Source organism: Trametes versicolor (assembly GCF_000271585.1).
Source record: "Trametes versicolor FP-101664 SS1 unplaced genomic scaffold TRAVEscaffold_11, whole genome shotgun sequence".
Lineage (NCBI taxonomy): Eukaryota > Fungi > Basidiomycota > Agaricomycetes > Polyporales > Polyporaceae > Trametes > Trametes versicolor.
Window position 1 is genome coordinate 2461225 of NW_007360331.1, and position 25250 is coordinate 2486474.

At 58.4% G+C, this 25250-nt stretch overlaps 7 protein-coding genes across 7 annotated transcripts; 2 read left to right on the forward strand and 5 right to left on the reverse strand.

The window, feature by feature from the left end:
- Positions 1 to 215: 215 nt before the first annotated feature.
- On the reverse strand, positions 216 to 728 carry TRAVEDRAFT_132523 (uncharacterized protein; the record flags this gene model as incomplete). The annotated part of the gene is made up of 2 exons (XM_008045095.1): positions 216 to 511; positions 566 to 728. Coding segments are annotated over 2 exons (459 nt in total), but the record flags the coding sequence as incomplete, so codon positions are not given.
- Positions 729 to 3521: 2793 nt separating this feature from the next.
- On the reverse strand, positions 3522 to 4117 carry TRAVEDRAFT_132867 (uncharacterized protein; the record flags this gene model as incomplete). Its single annotated transcript, XM_008045096.1, has 3 exons — positions 3522 to 3672; positions 3728 to 3804; positions 3863 to 4117. 3 exons carry the CDS (start codon positions 4115 to 4117, stop codon positions 3522 to 3524), a joined length of 483 nt encoding a protein of 160 aa, XP_008043287.1.
- Positions 4118 to 7329: 3212 nt separating this feature from the next.
- TRAVEDRAFT_60723 (uncharacterized protein) lies at positions 7330 to 8898 on the reverse strand. Its single transcript, XM_008045097.1, has 4 exons — positions 8780 to 8898; positions 8628 to 8716; positions 7934 to 8552; positions 7330 to 7433 (listed from the first exon to the last, which is right to left on the reverse strand). Exons 3-4 carry the CDS (start codon positions 8222 to 8224, stop codon positions 7341 to 7343), a joined length of 384 nt encoding a protein of 127 aa, XP_008043288.1. The 5' UTR covers positions 8225 to 8552; positions 8628 to 8716; positions 8780 to 8898; the 3' UTR covers positions 7330 to 7340.
- A 4831-nt stretch (positions 8899 to 13729) lies between these two features.
- Positions 13730 to 15203, reverse strand: TRAVEDRAFT_52251 (uncharacterized protein; the record flags this gene model as incomplete). Its single annotated transcript, XM_008044671.1, has 7 exons — positions 13730 to 13862; positions 13924 to 14042; positions 14102 to 14293; positions 14356 to 14484; positions 14545 to 14634; positions 14711 to 14824; positions 14886 to 15203. 7 exons carry the CDS (start codon positions 15201 to 15203, stop codon positions 13730 to 13732), a joined length of 1095 nt encoding a protein of 364 aa, XP_008042862.1.
- A 1134-nt stretch (positions 15204 to 16337) lies between these two features.
- Positions 16338 to 19983, forward strand: TRAVEDRAFT_60724 (uncharacterized protein; the record flags this gene model as incomplete). Its single annotated transcript, XM_008045098.1, has 11 exons — positions 16338 to 16493; positions 16542 to 16823; positions 16885 to 16993; positions 17070 to 17334; positions 17391 to 17604; positions 17661 to 17997; positions 18064 to 18491; positions 18549 to 19053; positions 19116 to 19309; positions 19379 to 19555; positions 19627 to 19983. 11 exons carry the CDS (start codon positions 16338 to 16340, stop codon positions 19981 to 19983), a joined length of 3024 nt encoding a protein of 1007 aa, XP_008043289.1.
- A 1298-nt stretch (positions 19984 to 21281) lies between these two features.
- TRAVEDRAFT_23578 (uncharacterized protein) lies at positions 21282 to 21894 on the forward strand (the record flags this gene model as incomplete). The annotated part of the gene is made up of 2 exons (XM_008044406.1): positions 21282 to 21356; positions 21418 to 21894. 2 exons carry the CDS (start codon positions 21282 to 21284, stop codon positions 21892 to 21894), a joined length of 552 nt encoding a protein of 183 aa, XP_008042597.1.
- Positions 21895 to 23822: 1928 nt separating this feature from the next.
- TRAVEDRAFT_132068 (ATP-NAD kinase) lies at positions 23823 to 25156 on the reverse strand (the record flags this gene model as incomplete). The annotated part of the gene is made up of 7 exons (XM_008045099.1): positions 23823 to 24095; positions 24168 to 24338; positions 24400 to 24500; positions 24563 to 24688; positions 24751 to 24894; positions 24946 to 25031; positions 25086 to 25156. Coding segments are annotated over 7 exons (972 nt in total), but the record flags the coding sequence as incomplete, so codon positions are not given.
- Between the last annotated feature and the right edge of the window lie 94 nt (positions 25157 to 25250).

Below are 25250 nucleotides of genomic sequence, written 5' to 3' on the forward strand. Positions count from 1 at the left end.
GCAAGGAGACATGAGCAGACAGCTACAGGGAGCATTACTAGGGACCTACGAGAGACGCTGTCTTCATCGTCAAAGCGACGCACACACTTGTTGCACCAGTGCACATACTCCGGCTGGCCTGATTGACAAATGTGTTCGTTGCAGCGCTCCAACGCCTGCGTGAGTCAGTCCTTCTGATGCCCGGTATGGGGTATGTCAAGGAAACCACCATAGGTCTAAGCGTTGTGCAGAAGTGCAAGGATATAGAAGCCGTCAGAGGTGTGACACGGACGGAGATGGAAACGGGGTTCCTTCTGTGAGTCTTCGTTCAGCCGGGACATGGATTCATGGTAGATGTGGGCGGTGTTGGTAGACAAGTTCCAGGACAGCACAGAGAGGGTCGTAAAGTGTTCGAGCATGTCGCGGGCAATGTACTTATGGCCTGATACTTGTATGAAGTCAGGAATGCCAATGTAGTATTGACAAACACTCCCGATGACCACATAGTTTGGATAGTATATCAAGTGGCATCCTGCGCAGCCACAACTCCATGAGCCTGCGTCAATGGTGAGCATGACAGTCATACCTTTGCAAGTTAATTGGACGCTGTAAGTGTCATATGCGCCCTTTGTGAGGGTGAACACTTGTACACGAGTAGGCAGATCCCACATGCGAAGCAGCTGACCATGGTGATTGCAGTGCGGGTTTGTGCAGACACAAACCTCCGGATAGAGCATATTCTCGGCTGTGGAATGTTAGACAACAGTGGTAGAGATATCCTGGGGTGCACGTACATAGCAGCCAGTCGACATCCTCCCAGTGACCATCCTCCGTGTTTGCGGGCTCTGTATTGTCACAGAGCAAAGACCCACCCAGTGTCCATATCCATATGCCCAGAGCGGACCAAGTGTCTTGAATGCACTCCTCGGGAGCACCAACATGATGACTGATGAACGACAGGATGTAGGGCGGAAGCGCGGCGGGTGTGGCTTTGGTGTTCCAGGATGAAGGCAGACGATGAAGGATGACCAGCTGAAGGACATTGCAGAGACGAATAAAAGCGAGTAGTGTACTGAAAGAGAGAGACATTGCCATAGGCGCAGTAGAGACGGCAGCCACCAGAGAGTGAAGAGTCAACATTATACGAACATAGAATACTGTACTAATTGGACCATAGCGGGCCCGGGTGTGACCAGTGACACCCAAGGTACATAGCGGGACTCCGGGGCCCTGTGCTGTGACCGTGGACCGCAGCAGCGGAGCAGCGGAGCAGCGGCGGGAGCGAAACATTTGGGCACCTACACCCTTTTGGGCCAGAGATCCATATGTCACAGCCAGCGGCGGCCTCTGTGACTGAGGACAGCCAGGGAAATTGCGGGGCGGGGAGCCTCTGTGACCTGTGATGCCCTGCTATGGTCCGATTAGTACAGTAGTGGGCAGGAGCGCAGGAGCGTGGTGGTACCAGTAGAGCACCTCACGAACATGAACCAGGAACCGCTGGCTCTTGGGCGCCTAATGACTGGCACTTCCCGGGGGAGAGTGGGGGGAGCTGAGGGGGGGAGTGGGGGGAGGTGGAGTTCCGGATATGCGTACGTTCTCCAAACCTTGGGTGCTGTATGCTTACATAAAGATACATGTGGCCTGCAATCTAATCTAAGCGCACCTGCACGTCCAGTCTCCAGGAACCTCAGAGATAGTGACTTGCAGGGCCCGGCTCAGCCTGAAAGACGGGGCTTGGGCCTGGCCTATGGGGGCTCCTGCCTCTCCTGACTGCAAGCTGGGCCCTATGCTATGGCTCAAGGCCGGCTTGGGCCCGGCTCGGCTAAACCGGGGCTCAGAGTTGCAAAGCTATATAAGTTTAAAAATGTGCTAATGATTCTGAAGCTTGATTTACACACATAGAATGCATTGTCAGTCAGTCAGAAACCACAAGGAGCAAGCGAGCATTGCACTTGAAGTGGGACTCGCAATGGCCTGGCGCTAATGCCACACAAGCATGCCTCTGTCCTAGGACTTGTTTAACCCAGCTCAAAGGCAATATCAGCCCTCACACTCTCGCCACTTGGATTTGACACCAAAATTTCCTTGCTTCTGACCCTGCAGACCAAGAACATACCTTATTTGGACACCCATTTAGCATAGTAACAGAGGCCCTAGCTTGCCGGCCCTGCACAGCCTAGCAACACTTCAGGCCGGGCTTTGAGGTTGTCAATAAGCCCTTGCTAAACCACCTCAAAGCCTGGCTCGGCTCAGCTTACTTAGGGCTCGGCCTGAGGCTGGGCCTTGCAAATCACTACTTGGAGACAGTTGTCTCTTTACTCCAGGACAAAGACTCATCCATGTATGACCCATCCAGGTCTGCATACTGTAGAACCTACGGGTTCTTACATTCGGGCCCTGGGCCTTGGCCATCTGTTCCCTGATTGTGGTCCACTTGCTTTAGTGCAGTAGGGTCATTGCCGCATTCCATGATTTGGGAGGGACAGCTGGAGAGTAAAGAGAAGAGAGGAGCAGCAGGGAAGAGAGCAGAGAGAGAGGGGCCGACCTCCACTTAGCTCCATTGTGAAGGCTCATGAGCGCCTGCCAGCATTTTGGCCTTGGGCCGATGGTGATGTCCAGCCCTGTGTCTCAATGATTGCTCAAAAACATATCCTAAGTGCACTAGAAGTGCCCAGCAGAAGACTCAGTGAACCACTGGACCACCCACAACCACTTTGCAGTAATAATATGCCACATGAGCTGCAGTGTGCATCAAAATAGCGAAAATCAAAAATCAAACCTTGGCCATCCCGATGTCCTTACCAAGTCCTGACATAGTCGAGTCTGCACTAAGCCTACCTTACTTTAGGTCTAGGATACTCGGAACGGTCTGAACAAGCCCACACGTCAACACTGCCTATGGGAGACCGCTCATGACATAAAAGAAAACGAGGAAGAAACAGTTGCTGTAGTATGTACGAAGTATATGAGATGCCACCGTCACATTAATCATCAATTCATACACCGTGCGCCAAATGCACGCCCCCGCTCAACGACCAAGCCATCCACGCCCTCCGCCCCAAGCTCTACCGCGCAGGCAGCATGCTCCGCCTTCGACGCGCCTTCTCAAGTGGCGGGAGCGACTCCTCGTCGTCCAAGTCCCCGCCAGCGCGCCCATGTGCGAGACCGACGCCGTTCGACTGCATGCTGCTGTCCGCGTCCTCGTCCCCCGCGAGGCCCGTAGCTGTGCACCCAGGATAATAGTCAGCATCCCGCACTTCAAGCCGCACCGGGGCAAAAAGGAAAAAGGAGACCCACGCGAAGACACCTCCACACTGCGGTCGCCTGCGCCGCCCCGCATGCCCATCCCGGCCGGGGGCCCGCTCGCCCTGAACGACGAGTCCGACGACGCGGGCGACGCTGCCGCGCCCGCGCCCGCGCCGCCCACCGTCTTCCCGTCCGCCCCGGGCGACGCGAAGATGCTCTTCGGGAGCATCGACTTCCGGCGCTGCACACAACACCCCGTCAACACCCGAACAACATGCGCAAAATGGCGGACGAAATCAAAGAAAGAGACGCACCCGATTGACCCCCGCGACGTTTGCCAGGGCGAGGTCGACCAGGAACCGCGTCTCGTCGACGCGCGTGCGCTTCTCGACGCACTCCACGACCCACGCGATGCCCACGACGAGCGGCTTTGGGTCCTTTACCAGTCTACCGAGACGCGCCGTTAGCGCAGCGCACGGACAGTAGAAACAATGAAACTCACCGATATCGCGTCAACGTGCTCATCAGCCCGTTCTTGTACACCACATGCGTGCACCGCGACCCGACCCTCGTCGCCATCTGCTTCATCCAGTCAGCGTCACCCCCGCAGACCCACAGAGCAGCACGCAGAACGCACCTTCGCTCCAAGCCCCCTCAACATATCCACAAACAGCCCACCCGCATCATCCCCCTCCTCCGTCCTCACATCCACAAAGATCGTGCACCCCCTCAGCACCGCCAACGCCCCGGGGCTATCCAGCACGCCCTTCTCCTTCTCCCGCTCCCTCTCCCGCTCCTTCCCCTTCGCCTCCGGGGGACTCGCGAGCGCGCCCGTCGCCAGCCGCGTATTATGCCGCGTCGCCCGCGCAGGCGGCACAGGCGGGGGCGGCATCTCTCCCGCTCCCGCCGCACCCTCCGCCACCGCGCCCGGGAGCGGCCACGAGCTGCTCACCGCGCGGCCCTTGCCCTTGTCCTTCGCGGCCGCGAGCGCAGGCGGGGTGTCCGGGAGCGCGGACAGGCTCTGCGAGAGCAGCTGGCTCGCCATGCTCGCGCGTCGGCTCGCGTTCCTTCTCGCCTCGCGCTCGCGCTCGCGCTCCCTCTCCGCCTCCCTCTCAGCGCTCTCGGCGGACCCCTCGCCCTCGGAGGACGGCGGCGGGCCCGCAGCGTCCGACGACGGCTGCCCATCGACGACCGCGCCATTCGCGCCATTCGGCCCTTCCTGCCCTGGCTGAGCATCCCCGCCCTCCTCCGTATGCCCCAAGTCACGCAGCGTGTCCTTGCTCGCGTTCCTCAACCAATCCCCAATCTTCTCCTGTGTCGTCTTCTCTCCCTCACCCTCCTCGCTCACGTCCATCACGTCCTCCCCCACCTCCGCGCGCGCCCCGCCCTTGACCGGACTGCCAATCACAACCGGGAGCGAGCTCTTCTTGCTCGCGCGCTGCAGCACCCGCGTCGCCATCCCGCCCCTGCGCGCGCCCATGCCCATCCCGAGGCTCGTTCTCCCCCCAAAACCGAAGGCCAGCCCACCGCGTCCGGCCCCAGTTAGGGTACGCGCCGCGCCCGTCGGCGGGCCGATCTTCGTTATCCCAGAGCCCGAGCCCGAGGGCGTGGGGACCCCGCTGAAGAGCGCGCGCCCGCCAGACGGCGTCGCCGCCGGGAAGACGCGTTTCTGACTCTGCGGCAGGGCGCCCGTGCTCGGTCTTGCGGCGCTCGATGTCGGCGTGGGCAGAGCGGGGCGCGCGACTGGGGTCGAGGGCGGGAGCGCGAACCCGAGGCTGGTGCGCAGCTTGCCCATGCTCGGCGCGAGTGCGAGGCTCACCTGTTTCTTGCGCGCGTCCTCCCTCAGATCCTTCGCCTCCTCTCCCTCCGCTTGATCTTCTCGCGCATTCGCCGTCGGCACAGACTTCTCCGTCAGCGGGTTCGCGCGCGCCTTGGCTGTGTCGGGCGGAGGCAGCGGCGGCGGCAGCATGAGCGTCGTCTGCTTCATGCTCCCCATCGTCTTCGTCTTCTTCGCCTCCTTCCCATGCGCCTGTAGTGGCTGAGCAGCCCTCCCCGCTCCCGCGCTCCCCGGCCGTCCACTCTCGCCCGTACTCGAGCGCAACGGCGCGCGGTCTCCCTCATCCTCGCTCCCGCTCGCGGGCCGATCGCGGTGGAAGCCCATACTCGTGCTCGGACGCGTCGGGGCAGGCGCGTTCAGGCGCTCGAGCGCCTGGTTCAGCGTCGACAGGCTCGAGTTCAGCTGCAGCGTGCCGTTGGAGCTCCCCGGACGCGGTTTGCTGCTGCTGCTATTGGACGGCCCTGCAGCAGCTCCAGGGACGAGGTTCGACATGCGCGGGGCGGCGGTGAAGGTGAATGCGCCCGAGGGCGGCGCGGGCGCGATGGAGGACGGGCGGGACGAGGAGGCGGGTTTGACGGGCGACGCTTTCGCGGAGGACGCGGCGGTGGGCTGGGCGTAGGATGAGAGGGACATGGAGCGCCGCCGGTGGGGCGTCGCGCTCGGACCTGGGGCTGCTACGGCGTGTCAGTACTGCTGCTCCATGTACGCGTGGAAGAGTATATGCGCCGAGAAAAGAATGAAAGGGAAAGGATCTGGGACCGAGCCCGAGCTGAGAGGGGACGTACGATGTGTCTTGGTCTTCGCCTCCTCCTCGACCTTCTTCTGCCGCAGCGCGGTGCTCCGTGTCGTCCTCACCGACGGCGCGAACGTCTTCGACCGCGCCTTCTTCCCTGGAGCTGGGGCCGGTGTCTTGGGCTTCATCCGAGCCACGATGGACGACACAGGCAGCCGGCTGGGCCGCGATTCGGACGTCGGCATAGGTGTGGACTTGGACCCGGAGGTGGATGTGGAGGAGGAAGTAGAGGGAGCAGGGGCGGGGTCGACGGGCATAAGCTCGTCCTCGGTCAGTGGGAGGGGCGAGAGCGGAGACAAGGGTGACGACGGGGACTCATGTTGCGGTTCCGGGGGTATAGAAGGCGACGGCGGTCGGATCGATAGTTGTGTTACTTGCAAAGCCGACAACGACAATTTAGGTGATTTGTCTTCCGTGGACACGGACGCGGGTTTGAGAGGTATAGAGGGAGATGGAGGCTGGATTGTTAGTTGTAGAGCCGGCAAAGGTTGCTCGGGCGGGTTGGATTCTGGAGGAACGGACGCGATGCGGAACTTGGTAGGCGATCGGCGGGGAGAGGGCGGAACGTTGTTGAGATCAAGGAGGGGCACGACAGAAGAGATAGCAGGGACAGAGACAGCGCGTCGGTACGCGGACGAGGACTGCTGTGGTGGATGGTCGTTCGCATGCGCACTGGGTCTGCGTGGAAAGATGGCGAAGTCGTGTCGAGCTCGCTTAAAGTCGCGTTCGTGGTGCACGGCAGCATCCTTGCCTGGGGACAAAGGCCGCTTGAGCTTGCCCTCTGTCGCGCTGTCTGGCGATGGCGAGCGCGGACGGGAGTCGGTGTGAGGCTGTGGCGGGGCCGGGCGGTGGGGAGGCGTGTGTCGGAGCGCAGACCTAGCCTGTTTGAGCGGCGAGCGTGCGAGGTTGACCGAGACAAAGGCGTCGAGCGTCGTCTGCGAGCGAGTGCGCTTCTTGCTCTCCATCCCGCACAGCGTGCTCGTCGAGGTCAGGCAGTCGGGGCACAGAACGAAGAGACGCGGAGGCGCTGGTTCGTTGACGCGTCGCACGTGCAACAGGCGCCCATAGCCGCGTCAGATCTCCGATCGCGTCGCGCGACCCTTCGCTTTTCGATTTGATTGGGCTTTCCTGACTCTCTGCAACCCTTAGCACATCTTTATTCACCACTCCAGATTTGCAGTACTGTGTCGCGACAGCCCCCTCGATTTTTTCCTGGGAGCGCACCTACCAAGAATCCGAGTCTCCCCAGGCTAGATGTGGCAAACTCGAGCAGCATCCGGGACACATCGGACGACAGACAACGATTGAAACGTATGCAAGTATACATCAACTACAACAACATGACAGACCACGACGCTACAGAGAACACGAGAACAGTACAACAAGATGTTACAGACAACACGACGAGGATACCGGTACAGCAGCCACCATCCAAGAATACAAGATACGACGCGGGCACACGCTCGCTTACCACAGCCCAAACATCTACTGCGACCGCTCCTTGAGCCGACTCTGCACCACCACCTCGCCGTTCGCGCCCCTCCTCAGAGGCATCGGCTCCAGGGCCAAGCGGCCGAGCTGCTCGACACGATCACGACGAAAATTCCATCCGCGCGCCGGCGTCCGCGCCGTCGCCAAGCGAGGTGCACACCGCGTACCAGGCGAGGAGTACGGCGGAGCCCACGGACATCCGTTCGCATGAACCAGACGTGGAGATGTGTTTGCACGAGTGGACCGGGAAGATCGCGACCGGCGCATATACGCACGCGCGACGGCGGAAGGAGGTAGAGTGGAAAAGGAGATGGAAAAGAAAACGTCAGTGTATTGTCCCAGAGAATTATTCTGACAAAATGCAACAGGCAGGTGACGCCGCAGCAAGCGAGAAGGAAAAGCGGGAAAGCCATCGGCGCCGACGTGAGCGAAGAACGCCCAACGTCGAGGAGCATCACTTCCCCCTTGCGATGTTTCAGCAGGTCGGGATCACGCGACGGCGCAAAAAGTCCTTCCCGACGCGAGCTTCCCGCGTGATCGAGAACAACGAAACAAACAAAAACAGGACACGAGAAGAATGAACTCACCCCAATGAACCTCATGAACTCGTTAAGGTGCGCCGCCCGGCGAACCTCGCGCGCGTACAACTTGGCCTGCCGCTCAGCCTCCCGCGCGGCCTCCTTCTTCTCGCGGTCTTCCTTCTGCTTCGGCGTCTCAGTCTTAGGAGCCTTGTCCTCCTTCGACGCGTTGCCCTTCTTGCCAGTCTCCTTCTCTTCCTTGACCGTCGACGCGTCATCGTCCCAGTCCTCCTCGTCCTGTCCATCCCCACCCGCAAGCCCATAATCGAGCACAAGCTGACGCGCCGGCCGCGCCTCCATCGCCCGGAAATCATACACACTCCTCGGGAACAGCGGCGACGGCACCCCCACGTCAACCCCAGCAGGAGCATCGCGGGGCGCCGTGCCGTTCGCGCTCCCACTCGCGCCCGCCCCGTTGCCGTTCCCGTTCGCCGCGCCGTTCTTCTTGGCGTTCTTGCCGCCGTCCTTCTTCTTGTCTTGAGGCGTCAACCGTGTATCCCCGGCGCCGTTCGCGGCCCCGTCCGGGGTGCCGAGCGGCGCCCCGACTGCGAAGGGGCGGAGCAGCGGGCGGAGCAGGGGCTGATCAAACTGTTCGTGCGGGATGTGGGCGTTGTGGCGCACCGCCTCGCTGTGAGCGTCGAACATATCATGAAGGACAAACGCTGATCAGGATGGCTATCACGGTGATGGAAGGAGTACATACGCGTTGACAAGGGCGATTTTGACCTCGAGGATGCGGCGACGGTGCTCCTCAAGCTCGTCCTTCAGCTTCTGGGATACCTGCTTGCGCAGCTACGAATACGCACGCAAGTGTGAGCCCCCACAGACGACCCAGAAACCAATGAACGTGCGTACCTCCTCCCGAACCCGATCCTGAACATGACGCGCGACCGTCTCGGCCACCAGCTGGTCGACCTTAGGGCGCAGCTTCTCGCGGATGGCGACCGCCACTTGCTCCTTGACGCCGTCCTCGGTACTCTTCATCGCCGCATCTTGTGCCTCGTGCCGGGCTTGCACATTTTTGCGCACTTTCTCGATCTTGAAGACGCGTTAGGTGAGATCCCACAGTATATCGCGCGCAAGAACGCAGAGCTCACTTTAATCACAGCGTCGACCGCTGGGCCCAAGGTTGCCACACTCAACGTCTGCTCCCCGAGCACATCGAACGTATTGCCGAGTGCCCCGAGTGTCTGCTGCATCGCATTGAGGAGGTCATTGATGGCCTTGGTGGTTTGATGCGTCGCAACGACCGATGTCGGCGGCACTGCGGTGGTACCCGCCGCGGTCGACGTTGAAGGGCCGGGTCCTGCATTGGAAGATGTGTCCAGCCTCAGGTGCGGAGTCGACCTTCCCGTCGTGCTGTTTGCCTGTGAGGCCCTCGTTTGTTCGGGGCTCTTAGGCGGGGTGGGTGGATCGGGCCCGGCAGCCTGAGTGTCCTGATCAATCCTACTAAGATCGCCAGATGGTGAGTCTCTGCGCGCACCTTGTCCTTGCCCTCGCCCCCGGGCGGGGAGGTGAGTCTACTGTTAGTGCTTCTGTTATTTCCGCCTTTACTCCCCATCTTGACGCAGTAGGGAACGATCGAGCGAGTGCGATAGAGAGGGAGGGAGAGATGATCAGTCGACGCGCGATAGCCTCCGCCTTATACCCCACAGGCCTGGGACGGCGCGATCGCACATCTCCCACAATTGTCGCTCCGCACGCCCGAGATTACGCACAGAGTGCACACGGGGACACCTCGCGTGTGTGCTGCGGTAGCTCGCGGCGGACCATCCGGGGGATGCAGCACAACGTGTCGTCCTCGCACCGGGAGAAGGAGAAGGTGCAGAAGACCTGCCTATAATGGGAGAGAAGCTGTGCGCTCCGAAGTGGACGCTAACGACTCCTGCCGCCCTTGTACTACCGCCGGCAACTGAGCTAAGTTCAAAGTGTGGCAGTACGATCACCAACACATCCCTGAGGATGTCTATCATGAAACTGTTTTGTCGAAAGACAGCGTGGTCCGGCGAGCGCGTTTTACAATACAAACTTATACATTCGATAGTACATATGACGAGTCACAGCAGACTACCACAATACAACGGCTAATGCAACAAGATATGACGGACACTATGACTCGGAGGCTGCTCGTACAAATAACGGGACGCGGCGAGTGCAATACATCGATCTAAAAGTCAAGTCCAAGAACACAATACTCGAGTGCACCATGGGCGCATTCACCACGGCCGGTACTGCTGGCGCGGCACCGATGGCGAGCTCACCATCGTCGCTGCGCCCCGGCGCGACGGGTATATCCGCATGTGCGCCAACTGCAATATCACCAGCAGTCATGGGGAGAGTCGAGCACGGGCACATCCGAATAGATCAGGCGAAGTCCATACGTACGCCAGCGTCCGCGCCATCGCCCAAGGATACGCAGACGATGAACCATGTGCACCAGAGTGCACAGCCAACGGACATCCGCACGTGGGAATCCATCCATGCGTTCCCGCACATGGACGTGGCGGATTCGGCGATGACGGTGGCGGCGAAGGTGGAGATGGCGTTCATGTCGAATTAGGAGGCCATGGAGTGTGGACGGTAGTGTTTGGAGGATATGAAGGGATGAAAATGTTAGTGTGATACTCAGGAGTACATCGCGTATCCACAAAAAGCAAGGGAGAACATGTGAGAACGCATAGCGTGAAATGCCGCCACCGCCAAATAGCAGCAGCGCCACTCGCGAAAAAGTAAATCGTGGTCTTCAAAGGCGCGCGCGACGCATGCCAACCGCCCGTGATCCTTGAAGAAACACGCACGACTGTCGGCAAGCGTATAGCTCGCCATAAGCCACGCAGAGTCTCCATTCCAAAAGACGAGTGGACACGAGAAGAATGCACTCACCCCAATATATTGCAGGAACGCGTTCAGGTCCGCGACCCGCGCCCGTTCGCGCACCTCCGGGCTCACCGTCCTCGCGCCTGCACCGCCGCGCCCACTGCCAGACGCCTTGGTCTGATCGCCGCCGCGACCGCGACCTGCTCCTCCGGCCCCGCTGCCACTGGCACCTCCGACCCCAGGACGTCCTCCGCGCTGGCCTCCCCCTCCTTGGCCGCGACCACGCCCGGCGTTCGCGTTCCCATTGGCGTTCCCATTGACGCTCCCGTTCGCGCCTCCGTTCGCAGTCCCATTCGCGCCGTCTTCGCCGTCCTCAGCGCTTTCCTCCTCCACCTCCACGTCCGCATCGACCTGCGCCTGCGTCTCCCCATCCACCGGCGCCCGCCCGATCCCATACTCTTGCCTCAGGCGGCGGGCGCGCACCGCGTCGATGCGCACGATCTCGTCGACAGTTTGCGGGTGCACGAGCGACGGCGTGCCCGGCCCTCCTACCACCTCCGCGTTTGGTGCGTTCGAGGGGCCGGGGGTTCCGAGGGGGGCGCCGGGCGCGGGGAGCGGGCGCATGAGCTGCCGGATGGGCTCAGGGTATGGGTATTCAAGGCGCGAGTTGTGCCGGATCGCCTCGCTAGTGTATCGGATGCGGAGGGGGCGAAGAAGCGATGACAGTGTGAGAGGGGGTGCGAATGGGGGATGGCAGCGCAAGACGCATGATCAGAACGTACACGGCGACGACAGAAGACAGACCCAGACATAGACCCATCGAAAACATCGTCAGCTCAGGCACACAAAGGCATCGGGAGCAGACGTACGCGTTATGAAGCTTGACCTTGATTTCCTCGATCCTCCTCCTGTATTCACGCAGCTCCTCCAAGTTCACGTGCTCCGAAACCTGCGCCGCGAGCTACGTCCCCGCACTTCAGGAACCCTCGCACTCGCACGATCTTCGCGACCTACGCACCTGCGCCCGAACGCGGCCCTCAATGTACTCGCCAACCTTCGCGGAGACCAAACGGTCGACCTGCGGCCGCAACACGTCCCGGATGTGGGCCTTGACGGGTTCCTGCACATCGGTCATGGTCTCTTGCATCGCCGAATCTTGCTCGACGTGCTGGGCGTGCACGTCCTGGCGAACATTGTCTATCTGGGGGGAACGTCAGGTATGAACTTACAGCAGAGGATATAGAACTCACTTTGACGCGAGCGTCGACGGCGGGTCCCAGGGTCGCGACACAGAGCGTTTGTTCGCCGAGCACGTCAAACGTTGACGCGAGCGAGGACAGCGTCTGCTGCATAGTATGCAAGAGTTCATCGATGCGTCTTGAGGTCTGGCCCCCGACTGCAGACACCGGCGGCCCAGCCGTCGCAGTAGCAGTACCCGTTTGCGCGGTCGATGGGCCCGCGCCTACGCCTGCGGTCGACGACGTATCGACGCGGATGTTCAAACGGCTGTGACCCGTGCTCTGCTGAGAGTTGTTAGGCATCGGAGTCGTGGGTCGTTCCGGTGTAATGGGGGGTGTGAGTGGATTCGGGCCAGGCGTGCTTTTCTATACAGCGGGCAGATATATAGTTAGCGCACTGCAGGGATGATCAGGTACGCTGCACTCCCACGTACCTCAGCTGCTTTTCCCGGAGCGGGAGAGTTGAGCCTGCTGTGAGCGTTGTTGTTTTTCTTGGGGGCCATAGCGAAGATATAAAGGGGAATCGGAGGCACTTGAAGGAGATAGTATGATCAATCAGCGCGCGATAGACCCCGTCTTATACCGCGATGGCTTGGAACGACACGATCGCGCATCTCCCACATCTATACCTTAGCACGCCCTGCGATTGCACACGGGGGTACCTCGCGCGTGTGCTGCGGTAGCTCGCAGCGGACCATCCGAGGGATGCAGCACAACGTGTTGGCCTCAAGTCGGGAGAAGGACCACTAGAACTGCCTAAAACGGGTTTCTGTGCGCTCCATCGACCCCGCGCGGCGTCGCTTGCGTCGAAGAGGAAGGTGCGCGCAAGAGCGTACGGCAGCGTGGACAGTTCTCGGAGTCATAGCACATACGCACTTGCGCGAGGCCAGAGGGAGCAGCATTGTTGCTGCACTGAAGACTGCAGCCGTGCCGGCGGCAGGACCCGCCACCCTGGACCTGCGGTAATGTCCCAAGTTGCGATAGGGTTCGTGCCATCTACTGTGGTCGGACTACGTAAGTCTGCCAGTGAATGGCAAGCCTCGAGGCTGCTAGAGCAGCAGCTGGGCACAGGCCTCAGCGAGAACTCTGCGGCAGTGCGATTATGATCAAAGAAGGATCGACGAGCCGATATAGGGGACTCACCTTTACTACACCGTCAAACTTGAGGCGCCTGGTGGAGATGCCAGACGAGCCAGCTTGTTCACACTGCCAGAGCGCCTGTCGATAGCGCCCTTGTCAGCCGGCCACCAGGGTCAATACGAATATTACTGGAGCCTCCCACCAGGTCCCTGTGACGGCAAGCTGATTGAGTTGTCTGGCCAGCAGGATGTAGCGGAGATTATCAGCGGCCGCTTGCCCATACCCCATACCCATTACACGAAAGCGAGCGATCAGATAGTATATCACCATATAGCAGCATGTTGGGGACCAGATTTCTACCTGTTAAGTAGTCGGGTCGCGAGCTGTTGCCTAGATGGTTTTTAGCTGGTATATATATCCGGACGAGACAGCCAAAAGCCGTCTGCGAGCGTCCAGGCAGGGTGTGCAGAATGGGAATTCATAATACTGTCTGCTTCGAGCCCGAAGGTGTGCACATGATGAAAATTCCGCTGCAGGTACACAGCAGAATGGATGCTTATCGCAAACAGGAATACATTATAAGATGAGCTAAAGTAATACATGGAGGCCATGTTCGAAGTAGCACCAGCAGCGGTAGCATGGAAACAAGGACGTGGCGGTCAATAGCACATCAATCGAGGCTACCGGAAATGGCCTGCTCGGCGACTCGCTGAGTCTCATGAGCAATGGCCCCATCGGCAGCGGAGGGCAGCGAAGTGTTGCCGTACAGCTCGAGATCCTGAGTAAGGAATAAGGTGAGCTGCCTGCAAATATTAGACAAGCGCGAAGTCAGTTTCAATCAAAACCCCTGAGTGGAAGACATACTGGTTGATCTTGGCGTCGTCCTTGATCGCTCGAAGAGTGATCAGTTGTGCATCAACGATATTCCAGTATTTATCGAACTTCGCCCGTGGATTCATGATCAGAGCAGCCAAGATCTTGCGCTGTATCGACTGAGGGTGAGCGAAGCTGTAGGCTACTGGGCTTAACAGATCGTGCTTACCAAAAATGCGACCCGGGCGCACATCTGCAGCGTCACCTTGACATCCTCGCAGATACTGTTTGGGCCCTTGTCAATGATGGCTTGACAGAGATCGACGACATGGAGCAGCTGGGGTGACTGCTTGTTCACGCCGGAAGCAGCCGTTGTCGAGGACGGGGCCGGTTGGCCATCTGGCCCGAGCGACAACATGATCTAGATATCAATTCAAAGACATCTTCAGCAACAACAAAGGCATGCACGTTATAATGGCTCACAGTTTCCTTGATATCGGAACGGCGATCTGACAGCCTTGTTCCCACACGAGCCGCGATGATGTCGCGCTTGTATTTGTCGCACTTGATGTCCTTCGTGTAGCCCCATGATGGGTGGCGTTCAAGTATGCCCTGCCGGTCACAACGATGGTCAGTCAGGGTGAATGTAAGGAGTGAATAGCGCGAACACACTAGGACGAGCTTTGTAGGAGCCTGCTTATCGACATATAGTGCCAGCTTGGGGGAACATAGGACGGTGAACGTGTACAGCTCGATCTTCTCCTGCTTGCACGAAATGATCATCAGGATACACCATCGCCAATTGAGCGACATAGATAAGGTACCCATATAGACGTACCTTAAGATTCTCTGAGATCGACCACTGCGCATCTGCGGGGATGATGCTTTCGATCTGTTCCTGTAACTTGAGAAGCATTGCGGTGGTCAAGATCTCCCGTTGATGACGATCAAGCTGTGCCGTCACAAAACCAATGTCAATGAAGAAAGCTATGGAGTATGACACGACGACTTACCTGTGCAACTCTTTTTAGCTCTTGAGCGCCAGCAGGCTTCAGTCGGACGTGTTGCGCAGCCCATTCTGCATGCTGCCCGAGGTCGTCCATCTCATCAGCACGTCGTCGTCGAGCTGGGGTGGACGAGACAAGCTCTACAGCAAGGTCGTCGTTGCTAGGAGTTCTGGAGCGCAACCGTGCACTCTGGGTTGCGGGACTGCCATCCAAGTCGCCGGAGGGGGGTGGCGACCCGGTGAGAGCTCGCTGAAGTAAGTCTTCGTTGTTGGGGGGAGGGATCTCTGGGATGCTGTCATACGAAAAGAGCGGGACCGCAGGCATTATGGAGTATTAGTGCGAGTACGAGGGATATAAGAAACCACAAAACAAATGAGCGGACGCGTGCAGCGGAGGGTGCGCGATTTTGAGTGGAAGATGGAAGCACGAAGGAAGAAGGCGGCTGTTGTGCGCTGGCACAGCTGAGCCAATGCACGTGAGCCTCGGGAACGCAGCCACGGATTGCTGAATTTGAGCGTTGGCGCTTTCAAACCCCTGAAATGCCCCGCGCAAAAAAACGCACTATACACGGGAATGGTAAGCGAAGATTCTGGGTAACTGAGAGTCCGACCTAACCAACAGAATTAGGACATTTTGAAGCGATCCCTGACGATAAAACCCGCGTAAACTGCATTGTCTGTGCACAGGAGTCCGGACATCCTGAAATTCTACAGAAGACATCACTCGGTCGGCATGTGGGGTCCGGTAAGCATAAGGACGCACTCACCAAGTTGTTGGTGAATCCCTCCGGTCCCGAGATACCAGTCCCACGCCGCCGAACACCCCTTCCAGCATGTCTGCACCCGGTCGATGAACTCACGCACATCCAAGTTGACGATGACATACCACGAGCCGTGACCCCTGCCCCAAACCCTTTCGATACGGCCTTCTTGGAAGACGGCATGTACGTTGATTCGGAAAATGTACCGATCACATTCTCTGCGGGGACCACGGCGGCAGCGAACTTTGATGTATTGGCAGCACTCCAAACTGCAGGTGTAGAGTTCACGAACCTGGACGAAACGGTATCCTCCAGTGCAGAGTTCGAGGCATCCCCCGACCCTGACCCTGAAGTCTCTGAAGCGATCGCATCGCTCGAAGCAATGGGTATGTGCTCACCCTGCTCGGAGGTGTATGGCTTATGCAGGTGGACCGTACTAATACTATTGATGCCGTCAGGGTTTACGGGTCTTGATGACGATGAAAGCGACGAGGACGTACCCTTATGCAATGATCCTAACTCCCGGGACAGCAATCCATGGTGGCCCTATCCAAACCAGGCCGTAAGTCGTATTCTATCTGTCTATTTAAAGTGTTTCTGTACTCACCAGAAGGCTATAGTGGTTTATGGTTGATCTCCTCGACCACCAGCCCCGTACGCCGATCTCAGACGAGCAGATGAAGCTATTCCTGTGGATAATGAAAGAATGTAAGACCCCTGGTGTCCCGGGGTTCCGAGCATTGCGGAGTTGGCAAGCACAGAGAGCGCAGATGATGGGGTTTCAAACTACGCACCACACCACGGCCCTCAACAACGAGTACTACGCCAATCATCCTGCCGAGTTATTCCGCTTTGTAAGTCATCTGCTGAGGCGCAAGAAACCTGCTCACCTTATCGATCAGAACCTCGCAAACCCGCTCATACGCCCGCTCATGCATTTGTACCCGGAAGTTACGGGTCCCATTTCTGAGTTCTTTCAAGCAAACAAGATGCTCGGAATGGATAGCGCCAGTCTAGACCAAAGTCAGCTCATGTGGGCGGACTGGAAAGGCTCACCACAACGCCATTTCTACATCAAAGAGCTCGCACAACTCAAAAATGGCAACTTTGTCATACCGCTGAAATGGATTACTGTCAGCGGTATAGAGAGCTTCGATGGGTACGCTGTGACTTACGACAAGACTGTAAGCGTAAAACTTTGATGATAAAGAGCTGCCGTGCTGATAGGACGGCCGTCAATGACAGAACAAGGTATTTGCGGTCGATTGCGAGCACCTTGTGCGCGTGGTCGCCACGAGTCTCTGGAAGAACTGTCTTGATCTGAAAGCACAAGGCCACGTCTTCCTGTTCAGCGGTACGTTAATCAATATGTCCACTGCGTTGTATCGCCATAGCTAAAACACACCGGGAATGATCCTGGATATTTGCAGGAGCCGCACCGGAGTGGGTCGCGAACATGCCGCATCCTGTCCGGCAAATTGCCAAAAGCAAGCCCACCATCACGGTGACGATGATGCCGTGGAGTGACGATGTATCAGGAAACAAAACGAAGCAATACAACGCTCACACGAACGTCTACATCGCCAACACAAGTATCCCGCACGCGAAGCTGCAGCAGGAATACTTTATTCAGTTTGTATCGACGTCGCAGTATGCGTCATCATCTGAGCAAATGCAAGTAATTGCGGAGCATACGTAAGTGTGCAGAATATGTGAATCGGACCGGAAACTTACACAACTCATCACCGTAGCGGCCCCGAAAAGTGGTTCACCGCATACGATTGCATCCTAAAGCAGGAAGTGTTGTTCAGAATCATACCACATATCTTGCCTGCCGACAACCCACAGCAGGCTGAGCATTGCTCGCATATGACTGGGAAGGGAAGCCGTCCTTGTCGACGATGCGAAGTAGGAGGATCGGCGGCAGAATGCGAGGAGGACGAAGGCTACGAGGAGTTTTTCTCAGTAAGTTTGATTGAGCAGTAAGTGGTATTATGCAAACCTAATGGCACCATACCCAGGGGGGTACCGAGCGCACGACCGCGAGCACTGTCAGCGCAATTCGCGGACAGCTCTTGGCTGCGTGTCTTGGTGTTCAGGACGGCGTGGACCAGCTACAAACGAAAACCGGTATCAAGGACAAGATCGCACAGTTTTGGATAGAGCAGCTCATACCAAAAGCTCGCGAGCTCCAGAATGCGCGCATGAGCGAAGACGCTCGCCTGCGCGATGCTTCTGTAAAAGGTGACGAACGGAAAGCGATGAAAGACGCAATCAAGATCGATATTCAGCGAGAGCTCTTCCAGTGGCTTATCGAGCAGCCAGAACGCACCTATCGCAATATTCCAGAGGCTTCAGGTGAGTATTTGTCTCCCTGCGTCGTTTCGGGAGGGTTAATCCATGGCGGGCGGCCTGCGTGATCAGAGCTGCGACGCGACATCCGTCCAGGGGATCATTATAATCCCCTTCTTAGCATACCCAGCATCAACGTCCATCGGGACACTCCCTGCGAGATCCTCCATACGTACCTGCTTGGTGTCGACAAGTATGTGTGGCATAAGACCAACAGCGAGTGGGACAAGAAGAACGAGCAGCTGTTCGCAGTCCGACTGCGGGCGTCTAGCATCAACGGCCTCACCCAGCTCCTCACCCTCACTTCAATGCTTGACGATTTCATCATCCAATATCCGAATTCCCTCCTCGGCAAACACTTCAAGATCTTGCAACAGCTCGCCGTCTTCCATTTGTATGACGGAGTCTGTCCGCCTGTCATCTTCGACCTCTGGAAAGCCACCGGGGAGCTCGGCGCCGTCCTGTGGTTCCACAAGATCGATAACCTAGATCTCTACCTAGTGAGTCGGCTTCATTCTTGTCTGGAACTCTCCGTACTTATCTTATGTATCCGTTAGGCCGACCTTGAGACATATATCGCCAACGTCCTCGACATCTGGGCAATACTGGATCCTAATCGCATCCTCGTCAAGTTGAAGCTCCATGTCCTGGCTCACCTCGTTGACGACATCCGGCGACACGGCCCCGCGGTTCTGTATTCGACCGAGATCTTCGAATGCTGGAATGCCATCTTCCGCTTGTGCAGCATCTACTCAAATCATCACGGGCCTAGTCATGATATCGCAGGACGTATGGCTAGCCTCGAGCAGTTCAAGCACCAAGTGAGCGGCGGCTGGTGGAGATCTTTGACGGGCAGCGAGTCCTCGGGCAGCGCCGCACCAGGCCCGCAGATTCTCGAGGCACCAACCGACAGCGATGCGCGCGATGACGGCACCAACGCAGGTGCCATGGACCCGCTTCCGGAATATGTGCGCGCCGGAGAAAAAGTCCGGACATTCTTACAGTGCAATCCTACACTTCAACGTCGACTTGGATGGGTCAGCCCATCTGTATTAGTCGCCGGTGCGTACCAGAACCTTAATACATTTGCCTATAGAACGCTCACACCATGATGACTGCCTTAGGGACCGTCAAGCTGATGGCGAAAGACAAGCAAGCACCATCCGAGTGGATCGTCGCACGAGGTCAGAAGGAGATCCCTATCCCAGAGGCTCTGTCCTCCCCGCAGTGCACATGGTATCACTGCAAATACCTCGTAGCCCAATCACGCGATATCTGCAAGCCGGACTCTTGGATCTTCTTCCGGAATCAAAAAGGCGTAAGTGAAGCACCGCCTATGTATTCATAAGCTTTATTGATCGTTTTATCGGTCATGTCCCGTCACTAGATTGCTCGAGTAGGTCGCATCAGCAAGATCTTGTCGTGCCCTGAAGAGGGCCGTGCCGTGGCCATAATCGACAAATATGACATTGATCACGAGCGCGACACCTACTTCAACATGCCTGTCATCCACCGTATCTGCGACCCGGAAGGACGCGGACAATCCACTCATATCCCTGTTGAGGTGCGTACCCGTGACTTCCGCGCGCCAGCTTTGCTCTGCTTACAACCCCCACACACCTGGTAAACCCACAGTCCGTCATTTTCATATTCAACGCCCAGCATCACTGCCGCGCCTGTGGATGCACGCGGCAGGAGGACCAGCAGATCTTGCAAGAGCGCAAGTTAACCGGCCGCACAAGGAAGATCATCGGGCACGAGCCCATCGGCCGTTACCTCCTCAACATGCATGCCCTCCACAATGCGGCGCTCATTCGGGAGGTCCTTCCGCGCGAACTTACCTCTCCCATTCCCTACGTCGATGACCGTGAAGCCCGACACCGGGAGCTCGCCGCCGCCATGAGGATATCAGGCCCGCGCAAGCGTGCAGACGCGCAGGCCAAAGCCGCAGAAACGCGCGCGCGCAACAAGAATGCCAAACAAGGGGGGTAGGGTGTGGGGCGCGAGCGAGCGAGGTGTCCTAGATATGTTATGGGCCAAGGCGATTTGTATACAGTACTATACATGGGATGTATTGTGCTATGCATGTGTTCTCGGTGTTTGTGCTATCGACTGGCTCTCCCGCCCGACTCGAACTCTGACGGCGAGTCTACACTGGTGTTACGCTGACCTAACAGGCATACCTGAGGGGGCTGGGTGGTCAGAGGTCTGCCAGACGTCCAGCCATGTCCTCTCGAGCTTGCCGATCCGGTAGCGGTACTTCGACGGGTCATCTGACGGCGGCCTGACGAGAGATGCTGCAGTTGTGCTGCCGCAACCTTGGCGTCAGCCGTGGGCGCTGCTTCAAAACGTGGACCTGGTCGGGTGGCGCTGAGGCCGGGCGCGGCTGGCCGCAAGCTTGGGACTGTGATGATATTAAGCTGAGCGTATAATCTGGCCGTAGCCCAATGCATGTTTGGCGGTGTATAGGCTGGCGTGCGACTCGGAAGAAGCCCTGGGCCTTGCTGGTGTATTCGGGGATTGCCTGTGCAGGCGTCTGCGAGCGGCAGTGCCTTCCGTCTCTTCCGAGTCAAGTGCATACCCTCCGCACATGGCGGGCCACCTTCAAACATGGCAAGCGACAGATTGTGGTGGGCTATAGCGCTGCCTGTCAACCGTCGCTAAGCTTGTTACCACCACTGTCATAATAGCGACTGCGTTTCCAGATCCAGTACACACGTGCGTCTGTTGTGGTCTATGAAAGAAAAACGTGAGCTAAAGACCCTTGACACCCGGACGACGCTTATTGAAGTCTTCTTTGGTAGAGGGCGATCGAGGGCGGAGAAGTGTACTAGGAATGTGTCGTAGAGGCGGGGCAAAGGACGATTCAGAATGATGTTTGCTGTCCTTTCGAGGACACTGCCGCGGGACAGGCAGGTAACGACAAGCCGCACAAGCGAGGACGGCGGTGCCTACGTCGGTGTATCGAAGTCAAGCCACGCGATCCTTGAAAGTAGTCGTGCACCGAGTGTGGTCGGAAGCAGAGGACGGATGCACCGCAAGACTGGGAGAGGCACAGGTACTAGTAGACGCCGGACGTGGCGGTGCCCGACGCTTTACGCGCCCACAAAGCTGTGAGATGCTTCGCTCACTTGCTTCATTCTCGCCGGACGCCCTTTATGCTGATCCGCCATGCAGTGGTATGGACGTCTCCTGTATAAATGGCCAAGCGATATTCCGATCTCCTCCATCCTCCGCCCCACCACCTCCCCCGCTCACTGCCGGTCTACACGTCCTACTCCCGACACATGATGCCCGCACCCGACGTCCTTACCTACCGCTACAACGGCACCATGGTCTACGTAACGCCCGCCGCCACATATGAGGTCAGTGTCTCTAACAGTTCCTTACACAACTTTACTCATTCTTCTCTTTATACATACACAGGAAGGCATCCGCTTCGCGCGCCAGGTCTTCCCGGAGCTCGCCGCCGTCGCCCCCGAGCACATCCTCATCTCCGTAAACGGCATCGTCAACAAGCAGCGCCAGCTCATCCGCATCGGGCCCATGGCCTGGAAGACTGTCGTCTTCTCGCGCGCCCGCTTCGAGGTCCTCGACGTCACCCTCGACCCCTCCGCGTCCTCCCCTAGCTACGACTGCGACAAGCCCGAGATCGTCGTCAGCGACGCCGACGCGCTCCCCGAGTACGACTCCGTCAAGAAGCTGCATCCGGACGAGGCCGACTTCCTCGTGCCCTCGCGGGCGCCGTCCCCGCCCATGCTGCACGGCGCGAACAAGCCCATGGCGAACCACCGCAATGGGCGGGCGCGGTCCCACTCGCCCACGCCGAGCACCACATCCAACGATTCCTGCTCTACCTTGGATTGGGCGCGGAGCCTCTTCGGCAAGCGCGTCCGCTCGTGAACCTCCATATCATACCCATCCTGCCTGTGCGCCACCGTTGCGCCACAGGAATATTCCACCCACGCAACTCTCCATACCCACTAGACAAGCCGTGTTCATACCCGCGCCCCATCTGCGGCTATAGTGTGCATTACTCGCGGACCGCCCTCCTCACAGCCCGGGACTCCTGTATGTACAATTCCAACACTGACCTTGTCTTCTTGGATACTGGTACGATACTTTATTACATGTACGACTACTTCTCGATCTCCCGATACACCCTCTGTATCATACTCCTGGCGCAGTAATGTTCTTGCGGCAGCCGTCTATGCCTTGCATACCATTACAATCAAAAAAAACTCGTCAAACACCCCCACATCCCTGCGCGCCTTCCCTGCTAATTTCATACGCCTCTATCTCTCCAAAATACACCCATCTCTCCAAGGTACGTGGTTCGTTCCTGAACAAGAACCACACGCGCTCACCCCAGTCGAACACGACTGATACAAGTTTCGCACGCAGCTTCTCTTTCCAAATACCACTACCGCGCGCAGCCTCGACATCCACCCCTCTCCACGGAGTAGAACCGGTCCCACGGAACACCGCCGCAAATCCTGCCACCCACATATAATTAAGCACCGCACATGCCCTGCGCCGCCCCCGCCTCATGCTCCCCGCGCGTCCCTCGGGGCAGTACTGCGAAGTCGACTAAGACGCGCGAGAACACCAAGCACGCAAGAACCTCTCGTGCGCGCCCAGTGTCACGGTGGGTCTTCCCAACTTCCAAGCGTTCCGTCCGACGTCAGCCAGGACCACCACTGGTCCCGGAAATTGTGGTCGCCGGACCACAGTGCCTCTTCTATCAGATGTCCGCGGTCGTACCAGTGAGCGCGGAGACGGGCCGGGTACCGGTACTAAGTGGACGTTGAGCGTTGAACGTTCCGTAGCGTTCCGTACACGTCGCCCGCTAGGAAAGCCGGGGACATACATAGCGGTGCTCCCTGTAGGCATATGACATTCAGCACTCCACAGAAACTCAGAAGCACGGTCCCCCGTGTACGCCGGTGAGCCATATGCGTGTACGCCGGTGAGCCATATGCGTTCTCCAGATGTCCAGACATCGGGTCAAGGAGGCGGCGCGACGCCCCCAACCCTCCGTGTCCGCGAACCGCGCACAACAGGTATTTGGCAGGCACCGCGCGCAGCCCGCAAATCGCTGCACGCAGGCTGCGCCATCGCACGCGACCACAAACCCAAACCCAATCTCAGACCACGTTGGCAGCAGCAGAAGCCCAGCGTCCTCACGCGCCTTGCGGGCGCCGGCGTTCCATATGATATATCGCGCGGACGGACGTACCTGCGTGCTTCAGCCTGTGCCGACAGGTTTTCCCTGCGGTCTGACGAGTAGGTGTTCCTGGGCGGTGTTAGCCCCGTGGAGAGGAATGGGCCCGGCGATATTGAAGGGTGAGTCCCAGATGGTCACAGACGTCACTTTCCCGTTGGGGACAATCCTAGGACGCCAGCGTCCGCAGGAGCTTTACCCGCGACGCAGCCACAGTTCGCCCGTACCACAGCGTCTCGATCAAACTGCCGACCACACCCTCAGGCGTACACTGGTCTGTGATGATCGTACGCGTGAGATGCTGAAGGGGAAGTAAAATTAAGCGTTGTCGAATATGCCACCGCGGGGTACAGCTTGTGGGTCCCCGCACGCACCGCGGCACACACGTACTCGCCGATCGATCCAAGTAGTGCAGTTTCTGGACCCGGAACCCTATTAAACGGAGTATGCACCGCACATATAGCGATGCGTGCGGCTGCACCACAAGCTGCATCACATTTCAAAAGACTCCCTCATTCGTCCTACACGCTGCTCACAACCATCAGCACCCACAGACCACACACCGCAGCCCACCCCACTCACGCACCTATAAACATCCTCTCTCCCCTCACCGCAAATGCCGTGTCAACGCCTTGCTCCGGAACGTCGCATTGTACTGCAGCAAATTATTGATATCCCGCACCCAGTCGTCCTCCTTTCCCGGGCCCGCGCCCTCCCCGCCGCCCTCGCGCATCTCGGGCGGCTCGCTGATCGACGAGCGGTTGATGCACGGGATCGGGTGCAGCGACGCGCGCACCGTGACCGCCTCGCCCGGGCTCAGCACGTGCGACACCTGCCCGTCCATCGACAGCCCCGCCGACGCCCGGCTCCGCTCGCTGATCTGCTCCGGGTCCCAACGTCAGCGCCCGTACGCAGAAGACGAGGAAGGGAAGGGAGAGGGGCGCGGACGTACCCGGAGCGTGATCGCGGACGAGGAGGGGAAGACGAGCGGGCGGAAGGAGAGGCTGCGCGGGCAGATGGGCGTCAGCACGATCGCGCTCAGCGACGGGTGCACGATCGGCCCGCCCGCAGAGAGCGAGTACGCCGTCGAGCCCGTCGGCGTCGACACGATCAGCCCGTCGGACTGATACCCTAACACGTCAGAAAACAAACGGTGGCAAAGGGGGGACGGGTGGGGGACGCACGACGGCTTCAGTGAGATGCTGGCCGTCGACGAAGACGTCGATCGTGTTCAGGTGCGGGCTCGAGCCGCGGTGCAGCGCGATCTCGTTCATGACCTGCCAGTCTGTCCGATGCGAGCGTGGTCAGCGCGGGCCATCGTCGAGTCTCTCCGCGGGAAGAGGTTACCTTCCGCTTGCGTGTCGATGCGCTCGCCACCTGAGTCCTGGAACGTGCATGACAGACGCATCCGGTGCAGGACCGTGATCCGGCCCTCGAACGCGCTGTCGATGGCTTTCGTGTAGTCGTCGATGTCTGGAAAATAAACAGTGTAAGTACAATGACGAGCCTTCGGGTGATTGGATGGTAGTACGTACGGAACGGCAGCAAGAATCCGAGCGTGCCCATCGAGAAACTCAGGACTGGGGGCACGGCGCCCGTTTTGAACAGCGAGGAAGCATGCAGGATGGTGCCGTCCCCACCCAGAGTAATCACCAGGTCAATTGGTGCAGCATTCGGACCTGGTGCGCAACGTAAGTCTACGCATAGCAAACTTTGACTTACGGCCCTACCTGGATGCCATACTGTTGCAGCTTCTGGTATATCTGGTCGGTCCTCATGGTATACCTGGACATCAGGGTATTTCTCGCCGATATACCTTCACGGCCCGCTGAGCGCGCGGTAAGACGGTGAGCTATGAGTGAGCACTTACTTTAGTAGGGTGTCGATGGCGTCCACGACTGGCTTTGTGCGAAGCTTGTTTACGATGAGCACAGATTTTGGTGAGATGCCATTGGCGACGCGTCTAGCTTATAGCATATTCAGCCCATCTATTTGACGCGCATACATCCCTGCGGGCGGACCTGGAAACTAAAAT